The 24,122-nt window shown below is 49.1% G+C and overlaps 1 protein-coding gene across 1 annotated transcript; it reads left to right on the top strand.

Annotated features, from left to right (window-relative positions):
• Positions 1 to 10,279: 10,279 nt before the first annotated feature.
• six2a (SIX homeobox 2a) lies at positions 10,280 to 14,909 on the top strand. Its single transcript, XM_086122791.1, has 2 exons — positions 10,280 to 11,206; positions 13,954 to 14,909. Exons 1-2 carry the CDS (start codon positions 10,647 to 10,649, stop codon positions 14,372 to 14,374), a joined length of 981 nt encoding a protein of 326 aa, XP_085978917.1. The 5' UTR covers positions 10,280 to 10,646; the 3' UTR covers positions 14,375 to 14,909.
• Positions 14,910 to 24,122: the final 9,213 nt, after the last annotated feature.

Here is a 24,122-nt window from a genome sequence, read left to right as displayed (position 1 = left end):
ATATAAGATGGTTGCTCCGAGTCCCACTCTACGCCACGGTCGCCCGGTGTTCCGCAGGGTTCAATTTCGGGGCCCCTGCCGTTGCTGCCCCTGGATTCCATCTTAAGAAAGCACGGGACAGTATTTCCTTTGGCCAAAAGAGGCTTTCTCCTTCATGCCGCTTTTGTCCTTTCAGGGGGAAAACAAAGACTCGATGGCACGAAACTTTTTGAACTGAGACCAAAACAAAACGTATCCGTTTTGGTGTTTGTCCCCAGTGGCCTTGTACATGTGACCCTGTTGACGTGGGCCCCCCGGTGTCCGATCGAAAAGCCACGGTCTTAAATTGGGCGGTGACTTCAAATCGGCGCTGTCGGTATGCCGTCTTAGTCGACACTCGGGGCGCGGGGCCGAAGACGGGCCGTAGCTCATATCGTTTCCCGTTCTGCCGAGCCGACCTTCTTCCTCGCCGGCTTGTCCCAATCGTCTCCGTCCGCCTCGCCGCCTTTGCGGCTTCGTGTTTCTCTCTTGCCGCGTCCTCGCCAGTTGTGCCTCCGCAGTTGGCCGCGTTTGGAAGCTTTGCGGTCCCGGGCCAGGTATGTCAAAACCAAAAACCCCACCTCTTCTCTCCGGGCGAAAGGCCAGCGGCCGCCTTCCACTCGACACCCTTTTTTTTTTTTTTTTTTTTTCCGGAGAGCGAGTGTTTTCTGTTTCTCTTGGATGCCGCTTTTCCTTTTTGCCCCGTCTGTCTGCGCCGCACGTCTGACAGAAACGGCGACCCCGTTTTTCCGAGGCGACGCGCTAGTTCTGCCGTGGCTGCTGTGTGCCGCCTACACGGCAGCAGCAGATATTTCAATTTTTTTTTGTGGGGGGGTGGGGGGGGGCATGTTTGCCCAAACAAACTGCTCGACAAGCGGCATTTAGATTGCGGCGGCGGGAAAGGTGAGAGGCAGGTAAATGTGAGCGTTGATTACATTACCATCGACACCCGCGCCTCTCGCCCGGCTCGGCCGCTTCCTTAAAAGCTTTCCGCTGACCAAAGTCGGCCTTCTCGTGATTGCGCGCTCGTAGCTCTGGAAATTGCCTCAATTACCTGAAATGATCGCGCAAGAAGGGGAAAAAAAAAGTGCTGAGGTGCGCAGGGATAAGCTTTCGGGGTGATCTCCCGAATTTGCCAAAAGTGCTCTGAAATGTCAAAAGTGCCTGCAAGATGCTTTTAATTTTCTGCTGACTTGCTGGAAAAGCCGCCGCGTCCTTTGATAAGCGGGGGGAAATGATGCACTTGACGTAGAACGTCATCGCTCCAACAGAAATGGAACCCGTCGGTCCCGCGCTCGGTTCCATTATTGACGCGGCAAACGGTCGACTTTTGCAATCAAGTTCCAAGGTTGATCGTCACGATTTAGAATCTTAAAAATGGACCTCATCCATCCTAAGACCTGGACAAACTGGAGATGTCGCGCATGAGTTTGCTGCTACTTTCAAACAAGACAACCGTTGGAGCAAAAGTGTTCACAAGTGTGTGTTTTCACTTCTCAGTGTGTGTTTGCGTGCACGTGAGCTGTAGGTGACTTTTTTAGTACTTGGTCTTTGTGGCTTGCAGTCATTCATGTCAGCGCTAAGATTTATTGATGTGAAGCAACGCACGCACGCACACACTTGACATGTGTGCAGCGTGTAACTGCAGAGGTCTCAATGCCGAGAACATGTGCTCGGACATGTGAAAAAGTGAGAAGGTGGGTTCTCAACGTACCCCCCCACCACCACCCCCACCTCTCCAGCCCAGTCGGCCATCTTGACAGGGCCACCAGAAACGCTCGTTTGGAGGGAAGCCATCTTATACCTGCCCAAGGATGATGCGAACGTTGAAAACAGACCAACGCGCACATGTTGACCAGGAAGGAAACGGGGCCGTAAATTGTCAGGAAGTGACTCGTCCGTTTCTCCTCAGCGTTTGTGGGGCTGAAGCCGTTCTTTCTGCCAAAGCTTCTGCTTGACTCTCGTCAAGATGTGCAACATTTCATCTGCCACCTTTTCTGGCTTTTGGGGCCTTTGTTTGACTTTGACTTGACTTGCTCAGCTCAGCCCCCCCCCTCCCCCCCAAAAAAATGGCGCTGCAGAATGTTGAGTATTTTTATACTCCATTCCGTTGCAGTTGTCTCCACAGAGCTGAGGCCTTCTAGAAGACATGTTGAGGTTGCCGCATGTGCCCTCTCTGCGCATGTGCGCATTCATGAGACACAACTTTAGCGGAGTTTGTTTACCCGCTTCAATTTCTGGGGGGGGGGGGGGAGTTGCGAACTTTAGAACCGCGCGCGTGTGTGTGTGTGTGTGTGTGTGTGTAAGCCAAATTTCCTCTTTAAATATCTGATATCACTTCCATCGTTTGGCAATTGATACGCGGGCGGGCAAGTGATCGCATGCACACGGTTGACATTACGCAAGCCCTCCGAGTCCCTGGTTTGGTTTCATATTTCAGAAATCATATCTTGAAGAACGCATTCTATTTGTTGTCGGGGTCAATTGAAGTCCAAGTTAAGGCAAATGTCAATTTCATATCGGTCAGATTGTGGCTTTGCTTCAGTGGTGGAATTCCCAGATTGACGTCTGATCAAAGCCTTCCATTCACGTGTGCCCTCCTCCCACCCGGCGACGCGAGCTGATTGGCCGCCCGTCACGGCGGTCCTCGAAAGAAGCCGATCGGCTTTGATGTCGCTCCTCCAAAAGGTCAGCCTGGGTCAAGTCCGGAGCGGACGCCGATCACTGGTCCGAAGCGCTTCGGCGCAAAATGAAACCCGACGCCGGCGGCTTTGACCCCACGCGATCGGTCGCAGCCGCTCTCCAGATCTCACGTTGCGCCTCACGTGACTCGGTCGGTCCGCAACAGCAACGCAAGTGACGATTCTCTGGTAACGTCGACGTCATCAACGTTAATGCTAAGCTGGAATCATTTTCTGCTGATGAAACGATTGGGATTTTATCGTCCTCGTCCCCGATCAAACGTGCCAAAAAATTGATCAGAATAACGATCAAGAAGCCCAAGTTTGGTTGCAACCATCATGAGAGTAAAAGCTGCCGTCACGACCACAACTCGACCCTTTACAATACTTTTTTTTTGGTTTCTTTTGGAACCGTAATTATTGACCTCTGCGCTTTCCTTTTAGTCCCCGAGATAAAAGGCGCAATTGTGTGTGATAAGACCGATTTTAGGGGTTCTCAATGGTCCTTTGGAATTATTCTCCACCCCATTCAGGAATTTATACGTGTGTGTCTATATCTAAATGTGCGCGTGTTGTTTCCACATCTTTGTCCACTTTGCTCCCCTCACCCTCGGGTCTTGTCAGAGGAAGATGAACTCTGAACAGCTGCCTGCCTGCCTGGCCCGCATGTTGTGAGTTATGGTGGCCTGCTGTCCCCTTGGCTTTTATTGATAAGATTACACCGGCCCCGATGTAAATATGAGTCTGACGGCAACAACCCCGACGACTTCCCAAACCCCACCTCGCCCTCCTTCAACCTGCTACACCGCTCTGTGCATTTGTGTGTGTGTGTGTGTGTGTGTGTGTGTGTGCGTGCGCCTGACCCTGAGGCACTCCTTCGTCTGCAGGAAACTGCACATGATAAACTGCTCCAAACTTCAAGAAGTCTGCCCCCCCCCCCACCACCTCTCTACATATATAGATGTATATTTCGTTGAAGGCTCGACTGCGATTTCAAGCTGAGCAGTAAATAATTTCATCTTTTCACAGAGCGGCCATGTCCCCATGTGGTCGGCTACCACATTTTTTTTACCGCCGCCTCCCCAAATTTACGAGGGTTTCATTTTCATCTCCCGCTCTTCTGGTGGCGGGCCTCCTCACCGTGGCCTCGGCGAAACAAAAGGAAGGTGTAAATAAAGCCGCGGCGTCTGGAGGGAAACAGCTGTGTGGGGACTGCAGCTGCGCCGTGAGCAATGATTAGCTTTGACCTGACCCAAAGGTGTAAATTCTCCATTAATGACCCTTCAATTAGCTTGGCTGGGCCTCCCTGCTACTGGCACACACACGCGCGCGCCCGTACATGAAAGCACATCGGCATCCGAGCATGGAGCAAACGCGTCTATTATTACGGTGGCCCGTTTCCAAGCCGTGATGAATATCCGAGCCCCTCTTATGAAATTATTCCCTCGTTAGGACGGCGGCCCGCGATGAGACTCCGCAACCGGATTAGCCATCTGCCGGCCTCGCGGGCGCGAGGCGCTGATAGCATCAGGAAGAATTAGCGGGCATCGAAAAGGGCTCGAGTTTCCAAAGCGCGCCTTCATTTGGAGGAGGCCGAAAGATGCGATGGAATTAGACCGAGTGGTCGTCGCCGCGCGACGTTTGCCGGAACTTTTGCTGCCTCCGAAGCTCGACGTTGTTTTTCTTTGATTTCTTTTCCAAAGCCGCCAGTTGGCATTATCCGGCTCACGGTGGCGCCGAAGCCTCGCGCCGATGACTTTGCGCAAGATAGCCACGGTCCACCCCGGTCCGGCGGCCGGCCGGTCGCAGCTCACGCACGAGCAAAACGATGACTTCAAAGTCTGCTCAAGATGAACCGCGATGCGGCCGGCCGCCTAAAACTGCGCCGCCGTGGCGGTCTCGGGGCCGCAGAGGCGGTCGACTTCCTCCGGCGGTCTGCTGAGGTTAGCGAAGCGGCGTCTTTGCGCTTCCAAAGCCAACATCCGCCGCTTGAGAGCGCCCTGCGGCCGAGCGCCCATCTCCCCTCTGCGGGTTCCCGACGACGGGATGTCGGCGGCGCGGCCGATTCTGTCGGACAACTATTTCCAGCCCTGTGGCCCGTGCCGGCCTGGGTACAAAGTCTCGCATTAGCACATCGCTAATTACTGCCGCTCACTTTTGAAGTCATTCCTTCCTGATGTCTGACTTAGCATGCTGTAAAAAAAATAATAATAATGAAAGATGGATGCGTGAGGGGACGGGATGAAAAGATGCAGCAGACTCAACACTATAGGCTGGAAACATGGAGAGTACGGAGATTCTGTAAATGTGAATAAGCTCCTCCTAAATCAGGGGTGGGCAAACTTTTTGGCTCGGGGGCCGCGTTGCCTTTTAAAATTTGACAGAAGGGCCAGGTCAGCACGAGCTATGGTACATTAAAAAAAATAAACTGCATTTGTTGACAGTCCATATCAACATCAACAGAACAAAAGCATGAAAGTACGGTATTAATATACTTTTTTAAAATGACGACAGTGTTGTTGATGACCTATTTTAGCCTGTGCATTTCTGCAGATGGGTTGTGATCAGACCGGTAGAAGTAGAGCGATACAGAGGTACTAGGTGGTCGAAAAGATTGCCCCGCCCCCCCGTGTTCTGCAACTTCAAGTCAATGCGCCACCTGGCGGTGAAATGCCTGTCGTTACAAGTCCAATTGAAATGAATGCAATCATTCACATCGAACCTTAATTGTGGACCGACCTTCGGCGGGCCGGATTAAAAAGACCAACGGGCCGGATTCGGCCCGCGGGCCTTAGTTTGCCCATCCTGTCCTAAATGCATATGCGGATGCAGTTACCTCACAAGTCGTCTTTCATCGGGGAGCTACTGCACGTCTTTGACGGCAACACCCCACTGACAAGTTCAACCGAAAGTAAAATGACAACGCGGAGATCATTGCCCTCTCCAACTGAGCTGTCGACAGAATCGCAATCCAATCGAATCGTTCCACTTTTGAGTACAAATATCCTTGTTTGACACTCGCGCGCAGGAAATTGGGGTCCACAGTATGGCCTTGACTATGACGTACGGTATAAAAGCCTTTCGCTAAAAGTTTAATTGACACACACCCCTACAAAAAAAAAAAATGGCGCACGCTGCTTTCACAGACCCCCCCCCCCCCCCCCCCGGCCAAGAAAAGCCCATTTGAAGTCGTGTCATGACGATCAAAGCGTGCGACAAAAATAAATGAAGCAAAACCCCAGCGCTCCCATAGCATTTGCATCAAACCTCTCAAGCCCCCTCCGGAGGGGGGGCAGCCGCAGCAGACTTTTGCAGTCGCCGCCATTTAAACTCCACGCACAAAGTCATCGGAGACACTTTGGTGACCCCAGAAAAAAAATCTTTAATATGAGCCACCCCCTCCAAAAATGTCATGAAATATACGTCGCTCCCGTCCCGAGCGGCCTTTCTTCCACGTCGCCGACGCAGAGCTTTCATTATCAGCGGCGAGGGAAGCCTTTGGCCCGGCCGTGGCGTCTTTGCTCAGAGGAAATAACTGGCGGCGAAAAACCACACGCATCCAATCGCCGGCCGCGCTAACGTTCCCAAAACAAGTTCCCGCGCCCCGGCTCGTAGCCGCCGCTGCAACAACATTGCGGCCGTCGGCGGCGGCTCGTCTTTTTCTGCTCCTTCAAAGGCAGCCGGCTAACTGGTCCCGCATGTGGCCCCCCCCCCCCCTCCTGAAAGCCAAGTAAAAGCTGCTTTCAATGTAGCCAGATCAGAAGCAATTATTGATCGCGATCCGGTTTCGCGTCGCGGCCCTCCGCTCACTTGGACGCCGAGCGAGCGGGACTTTCGTCTGAGGATCTCCGAGGCGGGTTGTCCCCACCCGAAAGCAAAAGGGAGGGTGAAGGTAGCGAAATGACCTTTTAAAAAGATTGACACAATCGGGATTTCGGAGCTGATCACCGAATAGCAAGTTGAAGAAAAACAACGATCCGATCGGAAGATGGAGCGAACCATCCGATCAATTGAAATCACGTGAGGGCGACGGGCCCTCCCCAAGAAAAGCCAACATTTGCGGCCATTGGAAAGCATTGGGAAGACGATAATCATTTTGGCAACGCAGGTCCAACGTTGCTTAAAACATTGCCGATACATTTAAAGAAATAAAGTGCCGCTCGGCAATGGCGACAGTTGTGTCGGGATGTGACACGGCGTGTCCCGATCCGCTTGCAGTGGCGTCAAACTGGTTTCTGTGACGGGCCACATCGTATTTCTGGTTTCCTTCACTTGGAACCGCACCCAAATACGTGAGTGATGGCCTCATGTTACATGTGAACAACAAATGAAAATCAGAGGTCAACAAAAACTGTTTTCGTTCAAGTATTATAACATTCATTTTGAGTGCGGGTTTGGTCACAAAAAAATAATAATAAAAAAATCCTAAAAGGGAAGACAATTTGCAGTTGCAATATCTTGAAAAAAACGGAATTCCACACAGTGGATGTATGTGATGTCCATAAACGACAGTTCTTTCGGAGCGTCTCGAGCTGCATTATACTGCCCCCGGTTGGCCACGTCATGCATATTTTAGGTGAAGAACCACAATGTCCGTTGAAATGGCAAAAAAATAAATAATGTTTTACATTATATTTGAGGATGTCGTTATTGTCCGTTTTTGTAAAGCACAATGTTGATCCAAATCCTTTGAGCGGTTGACCGCTGGAACGGATTAATATAACTACCATTCATTTCAATGGCGAAAGTTGATTTTAGGATGGAACGAGTAACTCAAGGCACCACTCTATCGCATATTTCGCAATGCACTTTGAAAATTTCCAAATCCGCATGATCACACCGTCCAAATCACCAAATTCCAAACTGTGGAATCTTCAAAATAATTACAAAAATTACTAATAGGAAAAGCTAAAGGCATGCTCCAAAGCAAAAAATTTAAAAAAACACCGAATAATTAGATGTCATTTGGACATTTTAGCAACTCAACTTTCTCCGGTAATTTTCCAGTGCAACTTTTTTTTTTTACTTAAGATTGTTGCACAGTGTCATATCAAAAATATATTTCATTATAGTTTTATCGGAGAACCACCATGCTGGTAAAATAAGAATAATAATAATTATTATTATTATTATGTGGTGTACAGAAATACAACTTTAAAGACATTTTCCTCTGTATTCCAAATTGGTTTTCTTTAGAAGAGCACTGTTCAGTAATTCACTTTGTTTTTTGGGGGGGGGGTTTTTTTTGAAGGTTCATGACTGTTAAAAGTAGCCAATGTGGAGAAGCCTAATCGGGTCTGAGTGTCCAAAAGTGCATTCATCTCCTCCTCTTCCTCTGAGGTAACGGGATGGATGTAAACAAACGATTATCGGCCGGGCCGTGATTGCCGTGCGGCTCGGCGGCACGGACGGCCAGCCGCTGGCTTTAATAACGGAGCGCCCGTCCTTCAAGAATGTTCCTCATCAGCCCCCTCGTGGCGCACGTCTCGGGTGGAACGCTCGCCGCGGGTCTCCCAGCATCGCTCCAGTCCCGCGATCTCACGAACGCCTCGGCGACATCTTGCAGCAATCAGCCGAATTAGCGAAAGGTCGCGGCGGAGGGAGGTTGTGAAAATAGGCGGCGGGCCGATTAGGGGAAAGGCGAGCTGCGTTCATCAGCGGCGGGAATAATTCCTCCTGAAGAGTTTTGATCAGGCTTCATCTGAGACAAAGAAATGTTTACAAACACTGTCAGGGGCCCTGGCATTGCACTCTGGGGTGCGCCGTTGCATTCGTCACACCATCTTTGGCAGGATCGTACTTTTCCCTTGAACCAAATATATATATATTTTTTTTTTATCTTTGAAATTTTGATTGATGCGGGTCGATAAGGAAGAGACATAGCAAAACTAATTTTCCAACTCCGTGGATAGGAAAGCCCTTAAAAAAAATAATACCTATGACGTAATGACATATTATTGTGTGCACCGTTGTCCCTTTTAATTTATTGTCAACTCTATTTGATCAGGTGTGAGTTTCTTCTGGCGTTTGTTTTGCTAAAATGGGTGCGGGTTGTCACAGGATAACATGTTGCTTTTTATTTGGAGGGGGGGAGTAGTTTCAATTCCAGTGGTATCTACAGACTTTACATTATAATAAGAAAAGTTGTGTCTTTTTAATTGATTTTCATTGAATGAATGGTTTGGATTTTGTGTGTGTGTGTGTGTGTGTGTGTGTGTGTGTGTACACCGAACTTTAATTCCCATGTTTGTTTGGGTTTTTTTCTGGTCGCGTGGACACTTGCAGCCTAGCTCTTCTCATCCATTCAGCACACACAAAAATAGTTATTTACCCCCAAGGGTGTTGGACTGACATTGATGCCTCTGAATTGGTCCCATAGATCATCGCTTCATTTCTTTCTTGGTCTTTGTTGCAATTGGAGCTGATAGTTTGCTGTTTTTTTGTTTTGTTTTTTGACTGGAGTGCAGAAGTCCGCTTGATGTTGTGATCTGCTTTCATTACAACGCGCCAAACCACGCGACTGTGACTGAAGTCAGTCATAATTACAATCCTATTCTTTTAGTCTGTCGGAGCTCATATACTTGATGTCCTCCGCATGCAAGATGGCCATTTGTTTTCCTACTATCATTCATCTTCTTAATGGCATCAATTTGTCAACTGTCCAAAGTCACTTTATTCAACATAAAAAACGTCCTCATGTCGAAGCACCTAAACAGTGAGCAAGCTGGGGGGCGGGGGGGGGTTACACACCTCTTTTTGTCAATATTTGGATTATTCGTACTTTTACGCGTTCAGTGTAATTTATAAATGGAAACATGTGAGGTGATGAACAATAGGTTCAATCTGCCAATTATTCTGTCCCGTTTTGTGGAGTGTCACGTTGGAAACCAAAAATAAATCATCCATAATTTTAACTTTCTCCCAAATTTAATATCCTTTTTTTGTGGGGGGGGGGGGGGGCAATAATCCATTTTTGTGTTATTTGTGCTCTGGTGAAATCCCCCCCCCCCCCGCCGAAAAAAAAATAAGACCGATGCATTTCATGAGAAAACAAATGTTAATTAATTTCAAGAGAAGCACCCTATCTGGGTGACACTTTGCCCCTCTCAGTTGACATATTTGAATCTGACTTGGAAAAGTCACATTTTCCCATTTGGAAAAGTAAACGGGAGGGGCGGGCCGTTTTCGAAATCAGAGCAAACTTTACTTGGACAACACGCGCGCGCTTATAACTAACTCCAACAGCGTCTTTCACGGTACCCCCCCCCCCCCAGAAAAAAAACATGTAAATGAATATTAGGTAAACACGCACCGATCGTGTTCAGTCTTTTATTTTTTTCCAAATGAGCGCAGAACGTCGTCCGGGTTGATTTGCGCTCGCTCCGAAAAGAGTCGCGCGCGCGCGCGCGCGCCCGTCACCAGCCGCCCTTTGGCTCCTCCAGGTGTCCGTCAAAGTGAGGTGAACCTCTCCAACTTGAAAAGAACAAAGTGTTTCGGACTCGCGCGCGCGTCATATTTCCAGCGGTGGGCGTGTCGGCCTCCACCTCCACCTCCGCGCGCGTCAGGTTACTTTTTTTTTTTTTGGGGGGGGGGTTGTTTTGAGTGACAGCGTCACCATGGCGAATAATTCCACGCCGGGCTATTGTCTGGTCCCCGGGCTCGGGCGAGCGACCAATCAGGCTGCGCGTCCGCGCGCTTTTGCCAGCTCGGAAGAATATTTTTAAAAGGGGAGCTCCGCCGCGAGCGCTGAGAAGCAGCAGGCGAGAGAGGACGACGAGAGCGGCGGCGGCGGCGGCAGTCCCAACTTTTGCGCACCAACTTCGGAGGAAGGCGCGACTCGACCTCGGAGGGCGGGGGGGGTGGTTTGTTTGACGTCCCCCAGGCCCCCATGGCCGGAGCGTCGCGTCGCCTGGCGCGCTGAGCTCGCGGGACCGGCCCCGCGTCGCCATGTCCATGCTGCCGACGTTCGGCTTCACGCAGGAGCAAGTGGCGTGCGTGTGCGAGGTGCTGCAGCAGGGCGGCAACATCGAGCGCCTGGGCCGCTTCCTGTGGTCGCTGCCGGCCTGCGAGCACCTGCACAAGAACGAGAGCGTGCTGAAGGCCAAGGCGGTGGTGGCCTTCCACCGCGGCAACTTCCGCGAGCTCTACAAGATCCTGGAGAGCCACCAGTTCTCGGCGCACAACCACCCCAAGCTGCAGCAGCTGTGGCTCAAGGCGCACTACATCGAGGCGGAGAAGCTGCGCGGGCGGCCGCTGGGCGCCGTGGGCAAGTACCGCGTGCGCCGCAAGTTCCCGCTGCCGCGCTCCATCTGGGACGGCGAGGAGACCAGCTACTGCTTCAAGGAGAAGAGCCGCAGCGTGCTGCGCGAGTGGTACACGCACAACCCCTACCCGTCCCCGCGCGAGAAGCGCGAGCTGGCCGAGGCCACCGGACTCACCACCACGCAGGTCAGCAACTGGTTCAAGAACCGCCGCCAGCGGGACCGCGCCGCCGAGGCCAAGGAGAGGTGAGCCGCCCGCCGCCCGCCCGAAAATTGCCCTCGCTTCGTCCGCTATTCACGCGGCGAATTTCAGTCCGGGCGGGGCCCTCAACTTCATCTATTTTAAACGTTTGCGCTTCCCGATTCCGTGTTGCTCCGATCCAAGTGGGAACGACCGAATCATTTGGACTTTTTCTTTTTTTTTTTGTGGACAACGTGGATTTTCCACATTTGAATTGGGCCTCTGCTACTGTACAGCCTCATAAAGTTGATATGGTGGAGGGCAAAACGAGCAAGAATATTTGCTTCTTGATGGGACGACTGCGGCCTGACTGAACGCTTCCAGTAGAAGCAGTTGAACGTCGATCATGATAGCGCGAGCATTTATTAGAAAGGCAACCGCCCGATCCCCCTAAAAGATATCATATCATAAATAGTCACAAAATATATATATATTGGCTGGGGGGGGGGGAAATCATCATGCATCGATCAAGCCCCACTTTTATTCCTACCCCAGCTACACGTTGGGCTTCCCGGCCTAACTTCTCAGAGCCCTGCCATCCAGAAACCCCAATCATGCTCCCACCCTTTATTTTATTTTAGGAGGTTTTTTTTTTTTTATCCTTCCACGGAGCAATTTTTTTCACCATATTGTACATAATAATGGTGTACACTCAAAACATATTTGCATTCGTCTAATTAATGCGTTAGTGCTTTTTTTTTAAACAGGATTCCACTCCCGCTCACTCAACCATACCTGACTTGTGATTCCCTTTGAGACCCCGACGTTGACGTTTTCTCTCCATTGCATCTTTGAGATGTACACAAACGAGAGAGGCCCAATGACGTCGGCGTCAAAATATCTGACCTCCGACGACAGCGGGGTGAATATACGTATGAAGTCACGCTTGACGACAACAGTGCCCCCCCCCCGACCCCCCTTCCCCCAAATGGCCCAGGCCCTAAAACGGAACCTGGCTCACTTTTCTCGCCCAAAAATAAGCAGCGATCTTGTTTCTTCTTATTATTATCATTGTTGTCGATCGCTGACATGCGTGTTGCGATCGGTCAATAAAACTTGCAACGTGACCAAAAAACACGTTTTGTCTTTCGGGGTCAAAAGTCGCGTTGCGACCGAAGTGACGAAAAACTTAACCTACTTGTGATCTTTTTCAAGCCAAAAATGGCGGGCCGCGTTCTCGGTGGGTGCTCGAAGTCGGGTGCAAAATAATTTCGGTTGTGACGTGCCGCCGTGGCTTTTTTTTTTTGGCGCTATCGGTCAGAATTTTGCCGCAGATGACCACGCGCAAAAAAACACCCCCAGTGGTGTGCGCGCGCGTCCAAGTGGAAGAAGACAAGTTGCTGTCAGGTGTTTGCTGCGCGCAAGCATGCTCGGTGTCTTCTTTCAGCCCCCCCGGCCACTAATTCGAGGCTGAAAGCTGCAAATCAATCACGTCGTCCCACGCAGTCAGAAAGAGACAAAAAAAAAAGAGAGAGCCAGCTGCAGAATTTGCTCCTTTATTGGAGTTATTTCAAATTGTCACAGCAGAAAAAAAAACACCAAATGAAAACCTCTAAAAAGAAGAATGTAAACATCCAACATGGATCCAAAATAGTGGAGCTATTGATTTGCACATTCGCTTTTTATTTATTTTTTAGAAAGTGATTAAGGAGCCAACTGATTGTTTTTTGTTTGTTTTTTTTTTGGGGGGGGGGGGGATTTAACGACTGCGCTTTTGTGAAGTGGGTTTTGCACCCGTGCACCTTCATCGTGACATTTCCACTTTTGCCCCGGTTGTACAAATTGGCAGAATTTGTAAAGGTGTGTTGCGCTCACAAAGGCACAACGCAATTGTTTTCAAGAGGGTTCATGTAAAAACAAAAACACAGCTTGTGTTTTAGTTTGGGGGGGAGGGTGCAAAAAAAGTGAAAAAACTTTCAAATGTGAAATGGTTGACATTTATGGGAACAAAACTAGTTTTTGCTTGATATCGTTCGTCATTTTATTTTACTGTAATATTATTTTTTATTTCTTGATTTTTTTTCTTTGGGGTGGGGGGGGGCAACAGAAGGCACAGCAGTTCTGCAAACTCTCGTTTGCCCTTTTTCACAATAGGCAGCCCTCAAACGAAATTGGCCCCTTTCAAACTGGATTCAAGTTGCTGAACTCCAAGTTTGGACTGCACGCGACTTTTTTTTTTTTTTCTTTAACAGTGCGGGGTGTGCTTCGTTTAATCTTGTACATCGATGACACGTGTTTTGAATCTGGTAAAGTGACGTCATTCTGAACTCACCCCCTCCAAAATAATCAAATAATACACGTTGGTCGGCCACATTTGGATGATGCAAAATCTTGTACATGTTCGAATTCATTCATCCGAATTAAGGCCCCCCCCCCCCCCCTTCCACTTACCTCTAAATGCGACGTGGAAAAAAATCGTTTCAGTCATAAAATCTGTCAGAGCTTGGACGTGTTTGATTTGGAAGAGTAACTTTTCCGTTGAATGGAGTTGCTTGCGCGCGGTCACACTGTGGCCTTTATTTGGGTGCGTTCAAAACGAAGGATTGGAAACGGGGACTCATTTGGCTTGGTGCCGTTCACGCTTGCTCACACGGCAAGCTTATTTATTCCCTCTGCCTCTCCGTTTTATTTCGTGTTCCTGTTATTATTTTTGCCGCTGTGACCTGCCGTAGCTCTGGTGACGTGTTGAATATTTTCGCCAGTGTTTGCAGTGGCTGGTTTGGAAACGTTGACGGCCTTTGCGTGTTCGCAGGGAGAACAATGAGAACTCCAACGGCAACAACGGCGGCGGCAATGCGCTGACTTCGTCGCTGAACGGAACTAAAACTCTTTTGGGCAGCTCGGACGACGACAAAACGCCCGCGGGCACGCCGGACCACCGCCCTTCGCCCAGCCCGGCGCTGCTGCTCGGCTCGGCCGGCGGCGGAGGAGGAGGCCAGCTGGCCCCCTTGCACGGCCTGCCGCCCCCGCCCGGACCCGCCGCCGTCCCGGTGGCGGGCGGCGCTGACTCGGCCCACCACCACCAACAACACCAACACCCCCACCCCCACCACCACCACCATCACCATCACCATCCTCTTCCTCCTCCTCATCATCATCCTCACCACCACGCGATGCATCACGACACCATTCTGAACCCGATGTCGGCCAACTTGGTGGACTTGGGATCGTAGAAGAAGAAGACGACACGCACAAGTGTGCCGGTGGGATTTTATTGTCTTTTTCTTTTGGGTGGGGTGGGGTGGGTGAAAGAAAGCACTTAAAAAAGGGAGGACATTCTCTCTTCAATTGGCACCGAAGGTGAGGCGGGTCCCTTGGGTGGAAAACGCCAAAGTATTTGAGCAAAATGCAACTCGCCAAATCAAAAGGTCTTAATGATTGCAAACTGTTTTGTTTTTTTTCTCGGTGGATCGCGTGTATTTTTCTTGCTTTACGGGCCTTTTTCCAAGCGATCCCAACTTGTTTAGTTTTGTTTTTTATGCTGCGAGGAAAAGACGAGTCGCGCGTCCTCCTCGAGCGTCTTCGATAAAGAGCCGCCGATGAGATGAAATATCTTTGACTAATCTCTTGATATTATGATTACTGTGATCATCATTTGGAGAAAAGAAAAAAAAAGACAGCATGTGAAGTGGACACGATCAAGCCTCAAAGGAGTCGCCTATAGTTTCTTATACCCTTTACAATAAAAACGCAAGAAACGTGATGTCACTTGGACCATTTCTTTCATTCGACACCATTTTTCTTTTGAGACGTTGACTTTTTCCTCCCGCGTCGGATACATCTGAGCGAAGCCGAACAGAACCGCAGCGACCGTATTTCTTTTCTGCGAGGACTCTCATTTGATCCTTTGCTACGTGCCGCGAAGCGAGCAGGAAACGACAACGGCAAATGTTTGACAGGAGTCGAAAAGTTTTCGATTGCTTTCTATTCGCCCTCAGCGAACGGCTGTGAAAAGGTTCACTCCGTCGTCTTGGTTCCGATTCCAAACTAGGAGCCTTTCGCCACCGTGTTTTGTGACGTTGCTGCGAAAATAACACAGACATTCGATTCAAATTGATTCAATGCAAACTGTGACGAATTAAGCTGAACTTTCTGCCTGATAAAATCTATTGTGCTCTTTATTTATTTTTTAATTCGGCCAAGTACAAGTGCTTTCGCGTTTTGTTTTTTTTTTGCACCATTTTATTTATTTATTTTAAACTGAAATTGTTAAATCGGGGGCCATCTCGGCCGTGACGTCCCTTCTTGTGTTCTCGAGTGACACGCGGCACAAATGCGAAGTGTGAAGCATTGTGAGCAACGCGATGACGTCAGAGGCGTCGCCATGGCAGCGCGTAGGAAAAACCAAGCCAGCAAAGAATCCCGTAAATAGCCACCGAGCGGGCCCACCAAACGCTTCTCGCGGGGGGGGGGGATTGAAGTCGGACGCTTCGAATCACGTGTCGCGATGAAACGTCGAATGTTGACCAATTGCCTCTTGCGGGGAAATCCGGAAATGGAAATGCGTGGCCAGGCAGCTCGAGTTGTTGTCAAGTTGACCGTTCGGTTTGAAAGCCGCCGTTCAAAAGGGATTTCGTGCAACCGCTGAGTGGTTTCATTCATCTTCAGCTTCAACTTCAACTTGCTGCCCGCGTCCAAGATCGGACGACTGGCAACCAGATAGCCCGAGCAGCCTCTTTTCTTTCTTTTTTTTTGTCGGTTTCATTTGCTCGTTGTCAGGTGCGGCATGTAATGCGCAAGGAGGGAACGTTCTAGGGTGACGCGTGACACATTACCGGTCCGCCGGGGAAACTCTTCACTTAGCTCCCCATCGCAGAGGTCAAGGGGTCAAACGTTTGGAAAGCCTGCAAAGCAGCCACCGATCCGACGGAGGCACTTCGCGCCGACGGCCGACGGATGGCGGATGATCGCCATGTCATTGGAAATGTTATTTGAACAACTTTAAAAGTCACCATTTCAAGTTTTGAATTGGGGTACATTTTTTACGCGTTCAGTGACGAATAGAAGAAAGCGATACAAGCGCCAAAAAGTTTCTCATGCCGTCATCGCGCGACGTACAATCAAAACCACAATTGGCTCAAAAGGAATTGCTGGTTATTGCGGTTCTGTTTTGTGTCAAATAAATGGAATTAAACTGAATGATGTCAATCCAAATCAACGTTAGCGGATTTCATGACCAGACGGTGCACCGCGTTTAAAGGCGCAGTGTCACTCGCGGGTGCTATTTCTGTATAGAACGCAAGACGCATTGTATATTATTGCACGCGGGCACGGTAAAACGTACGCGAGCTTAAATAAAACAAAAAACGCTTGCGCGTGTTTTGAAAAAGGCAGCGGGAGCAAAACCCAGTCCGGTTGTACTTTATTGACAGATTTGAAGGTGTACGCGCACGTTATTTCGGGGAACAATCCTCATCCGAGTCGTCGGACAAGAACCACCACCAAACGCGGCGGGTTCCCTCGCCAGTCGTCTCGTTGCCGCGCCGCTCCTCCGAAATGATTTCGGCTTTTGCAAAAAGCGCCGACAACGTTGCCGGCAGACACGTTAGCCCGAGCATCCGCAGTCCGGTCACACATTGTGGCGTGCGTGCGTGCGTGTGCGTATTGTGTTACGGTCCAAAAAAGTGGAGCAAGATGGAGCCGTCCGCTGAATGTTGACGCGAAGAACTGAAAGGTCAAGGTGGTGTCCCAGGTGGTCACCACGCACGAGTTGGAAGACATTCAATGGGCTCTTGATGACTTTTCCAGCGATTGTCACTCTCGAATGGCGTTCCATGAAATGAGTTGGACGGGACGATGAACGACACCTTTTGAGAGTGTTTGTCAGTGGATTGGGCGAATTTCAGGTCCAAGGGACGCATTAAAGGCTGCTGTGTTCGCAGTGACGCCTCCGGAGAGGTGTTAACGTATTCGTGCTGCGTTGTTTTTCTTGATGTCTGGTTGATCCATTTCATTTTTTTGGAATATCGATGTTTTTTTTTTACTTGAATTTAAACAATGTTTAACTGCTGTCCTCTCGAGAAGCGTTGGGGAGGTTTTCAAAAGCTCTCCCCATATTTTGGTCTGTGAGACAAGGTACACGTGCGAACCACAGTAGCGATTTCGCACCTTTGAGTCAGCCTGACTCGTTCTGAAGTGATCGACGGCAACCGTGTCATAAGTGTGTCGTCATTTTGTTGATTAAAACTGCCTTGGAAAAGCAATCGGCCGACTCTCACTTGCTTAGCAGCTATCTGTTAGCCGCTAGCGCTGACAATAGGCCCTGTAAAATAGGATATCGGCGTAATGAGACTTTTTTTTGAGGGGGGGGGGGGGTTCTTTAAATCTCAGTTGAACTTGATTTCAGGACAATGTTGTGTTGCTGTTGATGTCGGTGGCGACAATACGTGACCCCCGACTACAGTTGGGAATAGGAGTCAAGACAGAAGACTCCCTTCAGGGGACACGAGGCAACGCGACGCGATGTCCAGATGTGATTTGGGAAGTAAGATTTATTTTGAAGTTGGCCTTCTCCACCGCCTTGGCGGCGTGTTGTCGTCCTGTCGAGCATTTGACTTTTTGATGAGTCTACCTTCAATAAATAAATATATCAACAGCTACCCGAGGCAGAAACAAATGTCTCGAGCGTATTTTTTTGCCCTAGGTGCTGGAATTCATCGAGGACCCAACCAGTGTTCTTCCGTTCGATGACAGAAGTTGCAAATGACGACGCGGTTGCGATTGACTGTCGTAAACGACCAGCCAAAATAGGATCATCGGAACAGTCCATCATGACAGTACGGCCTCACGCCACATGGCGGCGTCTCTTTAAATTCATTTGGTGTCACTTGGTCACCTTTTCCTTCAATTTCCGGAATCCACTTTTTTTTTTTTTTTTTTGATGGACTCGCGGACTCGGTCGGGCGTAGTCGACAGCTGTGCTCCAAAGTAGCGCGTGGTCAAGATAAGTGACGGTTATTCGGTTCAGAATAAACAAGCGCTCGTGGAAATCCTCGGCCGTCCAACAGCGCACGTCCAGGGCCGGTTCCCTCCTCGGCTCACGCCGGCACACGTTGCAACTTGCCACCACGCTTACACGCTCGCACAAATAGAAGAGTCCACCGGGAGCTGAAGTGCATTCAGGTAAGGCTGCTTTTCTTGTTCAAAACGTTTTTTTGGAAATGTATTCAGGACGCTTTGAAAGTTAAGGTTGGACCCGCAGTGCCCTCTGGCGGTACGGTTGATCATTGCATTTCCTTGAGAATGATCTCGCAGGTTTTGGGGGGCTGTTAACCAAAAACGTCACCGTGGGCTGCTGGCTCTCACGCAGGCAGCCGGCCACTTTATAAGGCGCACAGGATACCGATTGGATCGTCGGGGGAGCTCATTTTGAAACCTTAAGATCGTGTTGTGTTTGCCGCGGTGAGCCTCTGAGTCTCCGGGTTCGAGTCTTACAAAGCCACAATGATCAAATTCCTCATCTCACTCAATATTGTAAAATTTGGCGTACCTTATGAAGTGACCGCAGATGTCCGTCTCAAGAGGCCACAACATGCTCGCGTGCATCGCCGCTATCGGACGGAGCAATTATTTTGCTTTTCATCGCTGTTCGAATGTCTCGCAAGTGTTTTGTCTTGTTTGTTTTTTGCGATTCAACGCAACGCCGGTTGTTGATGAATTCCAAGGAGAATGCGGTTATCATCCGATGACAGAGAGCTCTGTGCAGCGCGTTGGGGAAGATGGTGTCCTGCTGTTGTGTGCGTGCGTGCGCTTTGGCCTGACATTTAAATGAATGAATGTGAGCAGGTGACGTGTTAATCCCCCGTCCCCCCTCCCCCCAACCATTCAAACGCACACCCAACATCTCGTGCGGCTTTTAAAGGCCATCAGGCATGTCGGACGGCCGTGTTACAAGCGGCGGATTCAAAGCGTGACCGTTGTTGTTGCGGCCGGGATTGGCGCTAAACCATTTAGTTCGCCTGTGTAAATGGCAGAGAGTTCAATCGGGAACAAGTTTATCGTCTTTTGGCACATTGGGAAAGGTGTCGGTTGGTTTATATATAGATACACTGTATACGCACACGCTTGTGAACCCGAAAAGCACATTTAGGACAAGCGAGTGGCCGCGAAGCGAGGAAACGATAGAACGTTCCTGCACTTCCTCGCTTTGCGGCCTCCCGTCGAACGGCCGAGTCAGCTGGCAGCGGCCGACGGCGCTTTCTGTCCATTTGCAGTGAAACCTTCTGTGCGGCCTGCTCGCCGTCACCCCGATGGTGAGGGTTCAACTCCAAAAGGCGATCTTGCACGACATAGAGAAGCTGCTTCAGCGTTCCGACGCCGCTTGACCTTTATGTCATCAAACTGTGATGACTGCGGGTGCGCGGACGCCGCTCGTGCCCCCCCCCCCCCCGCTGCAAACGTGACTGTCGTCGTCACTTCCCCTTTGACGTGCGCACGGCGACGCTAAAGTTGTCGAGCTGTTTGTGTGCATTTTATTGGTTTGCTTTTGAAATGATTTGGACTGATTCTAAATGGTGACATGATTTCATCGTTTTTTTGTTTTTTTTTTTACAGTCAGCAATGACTTCAAGAGTGTTCGAAATGGAAGTCAAGTCAAAAGAATATTTTCTTTTGCGGCGCCACTCGTCTCAACGAGGTTTGCGTTTGTGGGATGTGAATGCTGCAGTGTTTTGCTGCCTCTCCGGGGGGGGGGGGGGGGGGGGGGGGGCCCACTTTGCCACTGCGGCATCGTTGTTTCGCCGGGCTCAGTCACGGCTCACCTGATTGGTCAGGTGAATTTCGCAAATTGAGCAACTGTGATGTCATTTCCGGTTTAAAATGGCCGCCCCCGAGAGGAATCAAATCTGGCTCATTTTGCTGCTTCATTCATATTCCACCAACGCAAGAATATATCGCCAAATTCATGACTTGACGACCCCTTTCAAGACCATCTAAAAAGTCATACTTAACAAAAAAAAACAGATCTAACAAATGTATTTCTAGATTTTTGCCCACATCTTCCGTTTCGTTTTGCATATTTCAGGCAACCGAATTCATAAAATATATCGAACATATTTTTCTCCCAAAGTAAAATATTTTTCTCTCGCATGTTCGTTGGGACGGCGGTGTTGTTCGCGGTCGCGTCCAACTGTAGCGCGTCAGACTAAGTGAAAAAAAATTGCTTGCTCGTTGAGATTGACACTCGGTGCCATTTTTAAAGTCCGAATCTTTTGGCGTGAGTCTCATAAGACCGTGCGGGTGTCCCGAATCAAGTCTCGAGCGGGTACAAAATCAAAATCAGCCACGAATGGAAAAACGTTCCAGAGACCTCCGCTAGATGGCAGTCAAGGAACACGTTTGGCTCTCTGTGTAAACTGGGACTAGAGCTCTCCTATAATCCATCCCATATAGCGTTTAAATGGGGGCTGAGTTGATAAGGGCAAAGCGAGCCCGACCTTTGGTTTGAGCTTCGTACACAAAAAAAGGCTGCGTCACACCAGGGGAGCTTTGGGCCTGCCTTGAAACCAATGAAATCTCAGCGATTGATGCGCCGGAAGAACGTGCAATGTGCACCGTCCAGATTAGCCTCACAATCAACTCGTTCGCGCGCATCGTTTGCCTGCCCCCCCCCCCCCCCCCCCCGGCCGGCCGAAATATGTAGCCGTTCGAAAAAGGACATGGTCGACGAAGCCTTGGCGGTGCGCTCGGAAGGCCGACCGTTTGTCATTTAGGGGTGCGGAAAAGTGGAGCTGTGGCCATTGATGCAAATGTAAGTTGAGGGCTTCGTTGTTTGTAGTGGATGGCTCTACTTTACGAACGGCAAAGGGAGAGATGGAATCCTCGAAATGCAGTTTTATTAAAAGGGAAAAGAAAGACGTTCAAGGACGCAACTCACGTGACTAAAATCACTTCCTGCTTCTCTTACCTCAACAGCCAATCAGAACCCATCAACATAAAAACATGTCTAAGCAATTATTAAACAACAGAATATCATTTAGGTATGCTTAACATGAAATAATATGATGCTCAAACATAAAATGATCATTAAAAATATAAGCTTCTTGCGGAGTGACTTCATATTCGGACGTTTGGAGTCTCCTTTCGCCAATGCAGGAAGGTTGCGCGCACCCAAAAACAAACGCGTACTTCCGTCGAACCGCGAATGGCTATTTCCAATTCCTCGTGAAGTGAACGCCAAGTTGACCGAACGAAGTTGGGGTGACCTTGGGGGGGGGGGGGGGGACTTTCATTTCAATTTAATGACTTTGAAGGTTGGGATTTGACACGGTGTGGCTTCATGACGAGAGTGAGTTCACGACAACATCAATCCCGAAAAGTGTTTGACGCCAAGCTAATTCGCATGTGTCCTGAGGTGCGATTGTGTGCCTGCAAACCCAAACAGGGCCGCAAATTACACACACACACACACAAAATGTTTTGCCGTCCAATGCTAAACACACGGCTGCGTTGTATGTGTGTATGTTCGCGTGCGCGCGCGCGCGCGTGCAGGCTAAGAAGGCCTGAGAACGTCGGGAGAAAACCCAGGTGCTCGGGTCGTATTTAAGCCGCTCAGCCCTCTGTCCAGTCGGTGTGCACAGGGCGAGAGATCACACAGCTTGCACCCAGTGGCCTTGCACAACAACACAAACGCGCCCACGCCCCATCACCCCCACCCCCACCCCCATATGTGCACGCAAAGGCTGGGCGCGTGCACGCGACGTGGCTCACAGTCGCTCGAGTAAGCCTGCTGCTGCTGCTCGGATGCTTTCATGTTCCGCTTGTTTTAAAGAGATGGGCCTTGCGTGTGCGCGCGACGGCCAGTGTGCGCTCACACGCGCACGCGCACTTACTACGTGATGTCTGAGCAACAAATTAATACGAGAACATCTTCAAACAGTGGCTGGAGTGCGTGTGTGTGCGCGCGTGCGCGTGTGTGTGTCTGTGTGTGATATTGGAGGTGTGCACGTGCTGCTGTGTCGTGTGCTCTTGGTGAACAAGCAGCAGGTGCACGGCTCGTGTAATTTACACAGTAGACACGGCGATGACAAGGTCGAAAGTTAACATGCAAAATGTCATGTCTCTACACACACACACACACGCATATATATATATATATATATATAATCAGAATCAGATTTATGATTATATATATATATGTATGTATGTGTGTGTGTGTGTGTGTGATATATATATATATATATATATATATATATATAAAATGAACACTTAAACAGCCCAATGTAACTTCAAGTGTTCCCTTTATATGTTCTCTTTATTTTTTGAGCATATTTATAAATATATATATATATTTATATATATATATACTGTATGTATATATAAATGTGCATGTGTGTACCGTATGTATAAATATACATATACAGTATACTGTATATGTATATATATATATATATATGTAATGCTCAAAAAATAAAATGAACAAACAGCACAATGTAACTTCAAGTGTTCCCTTTATATGTTGTCTTTTTTTTAGCATATATATATATATATATATATATATATATATATATATATATACACAGTACATACAGTATGTGTGTGTATGTCTATAAATATATTGTCTTTAAAAATGGTGAATGGCGAATAATAACGCACCTGATTTTATTTAGAGACGTATGATAACAAAAATAGAATTACAATCATAACGTTATTATATAAATCATACAGGATTGTGTAATTTTCTTTGTCGTGTCATTCTTGATGCCTTTCAAGGGAGCACCAAATAAAAAGTGTCCTTTTTGGAGCTCTTAGGCATTTGATAGAAGGCAGCCCAAAAATTGGAGCCGGTTGCCATTTGAGGCAGGCCGGGCATGCGGTGCAAATTCTGCTCTTCAGATTTCATTGGTTGATTGGTGTTCGGGTGTGCCTTCTACGCGTGTGCCTTTTGTCCCTCGCAATCGCACAGTCGCTCACAGTCGCTCAGCCCCCGCTCCCCGCAAAAAAAACAACCACAACAGATATTGCGGGCGGCCTCTTGAGTCATTCTTGAGGAGCCTTTTGCCTTTGTTTGCCGCGTCGTGAATGAACCCCATCGGCCGACGTGTGTGCAGTCAAGGGGACGGGGCAAAAAAAAATCACAACAAAACGGGGGCAGGGCAAGTATTTTTTTCCCCGCCAGACTTTGGCCATGCATACCTCGTTCTAACGCCCGCCCCCCATCTTCCACGATTCACTTTTAAAAAGCGGTTAAAAAGCAGCCGTGCGTGACAAGCTGAAGTGGGCAGCTCCTCGTGGAATTCAAGTCCAAAGTGGAAAAGGTGCGCTCGGGGGCCGCGTGCGATTGTCTCGCATTCTTGTCGTTGACTCTCGTGTAAGTAGTATCACACACACAGATTACTCCTCGCTAAGTTCTTTTGTGTGCTGATCCATATTTGACTTGACACATCACGAACACGAGCCCCCCCCCCCCACACACACACACAGGCGCGCTCGCGCACACACACACACACGCACACACACTGTGCGTGACCCCGCGCAGAGACACGCCCACGTATGTTTTGCACCGACGCGCCCAAAGCTCCGAAGGCCCAAGTGGACTTCATGCACATTTCTCGAAATACGCATCGACGTCTTGTGAGGATTTTTCAAAGGCTTGCGCCAAATCCCGCACACCACGCGATCAACACGTTCGAGTCATGTTGCTGAAAGTTTTCCCAAAAAGTTGCACTCAATTTCCGATGTCAAGTCGCTGTAACGCGCCTGCACTGCGAGAGAGATTTCCTCTTCTTTTTTTTTTCGGAGTGTATACTTTTTTCTTTATTTGGCATGAAATGGCACGATAGAGTTCTTGGGTATGCAGAAGCGAAAAGGGGCAATTGTGTGACATCGCCAGAAAGTCTCGTTTCCATATCGAAAACACTTTGCTGAATTGAAGAGTCACTTTTGGGTCCAAATCGCGCTTAAAAAACAAAACAAAACAAAACA

This window comes from Hippocampus guttulatus, chromosome 10 (genome assembly GCF_054856545.1).
Source record: "Hippocampus guttulatus isolate MCC_2025c chromosome 10, RoL_Hgut_1.0, whole genome shotgun sequence".
NCBI lineage: Eukaryota > Metazoa > Chordata > Actinopteri > Syngnathiformes > Syngnathidae > Hippocampus > Hippocampus guttulatus.
Note: the sequence above shows the minus strand (reverse complement) of the source record. Positions and strands in the feature narration are given on the sequence as shown.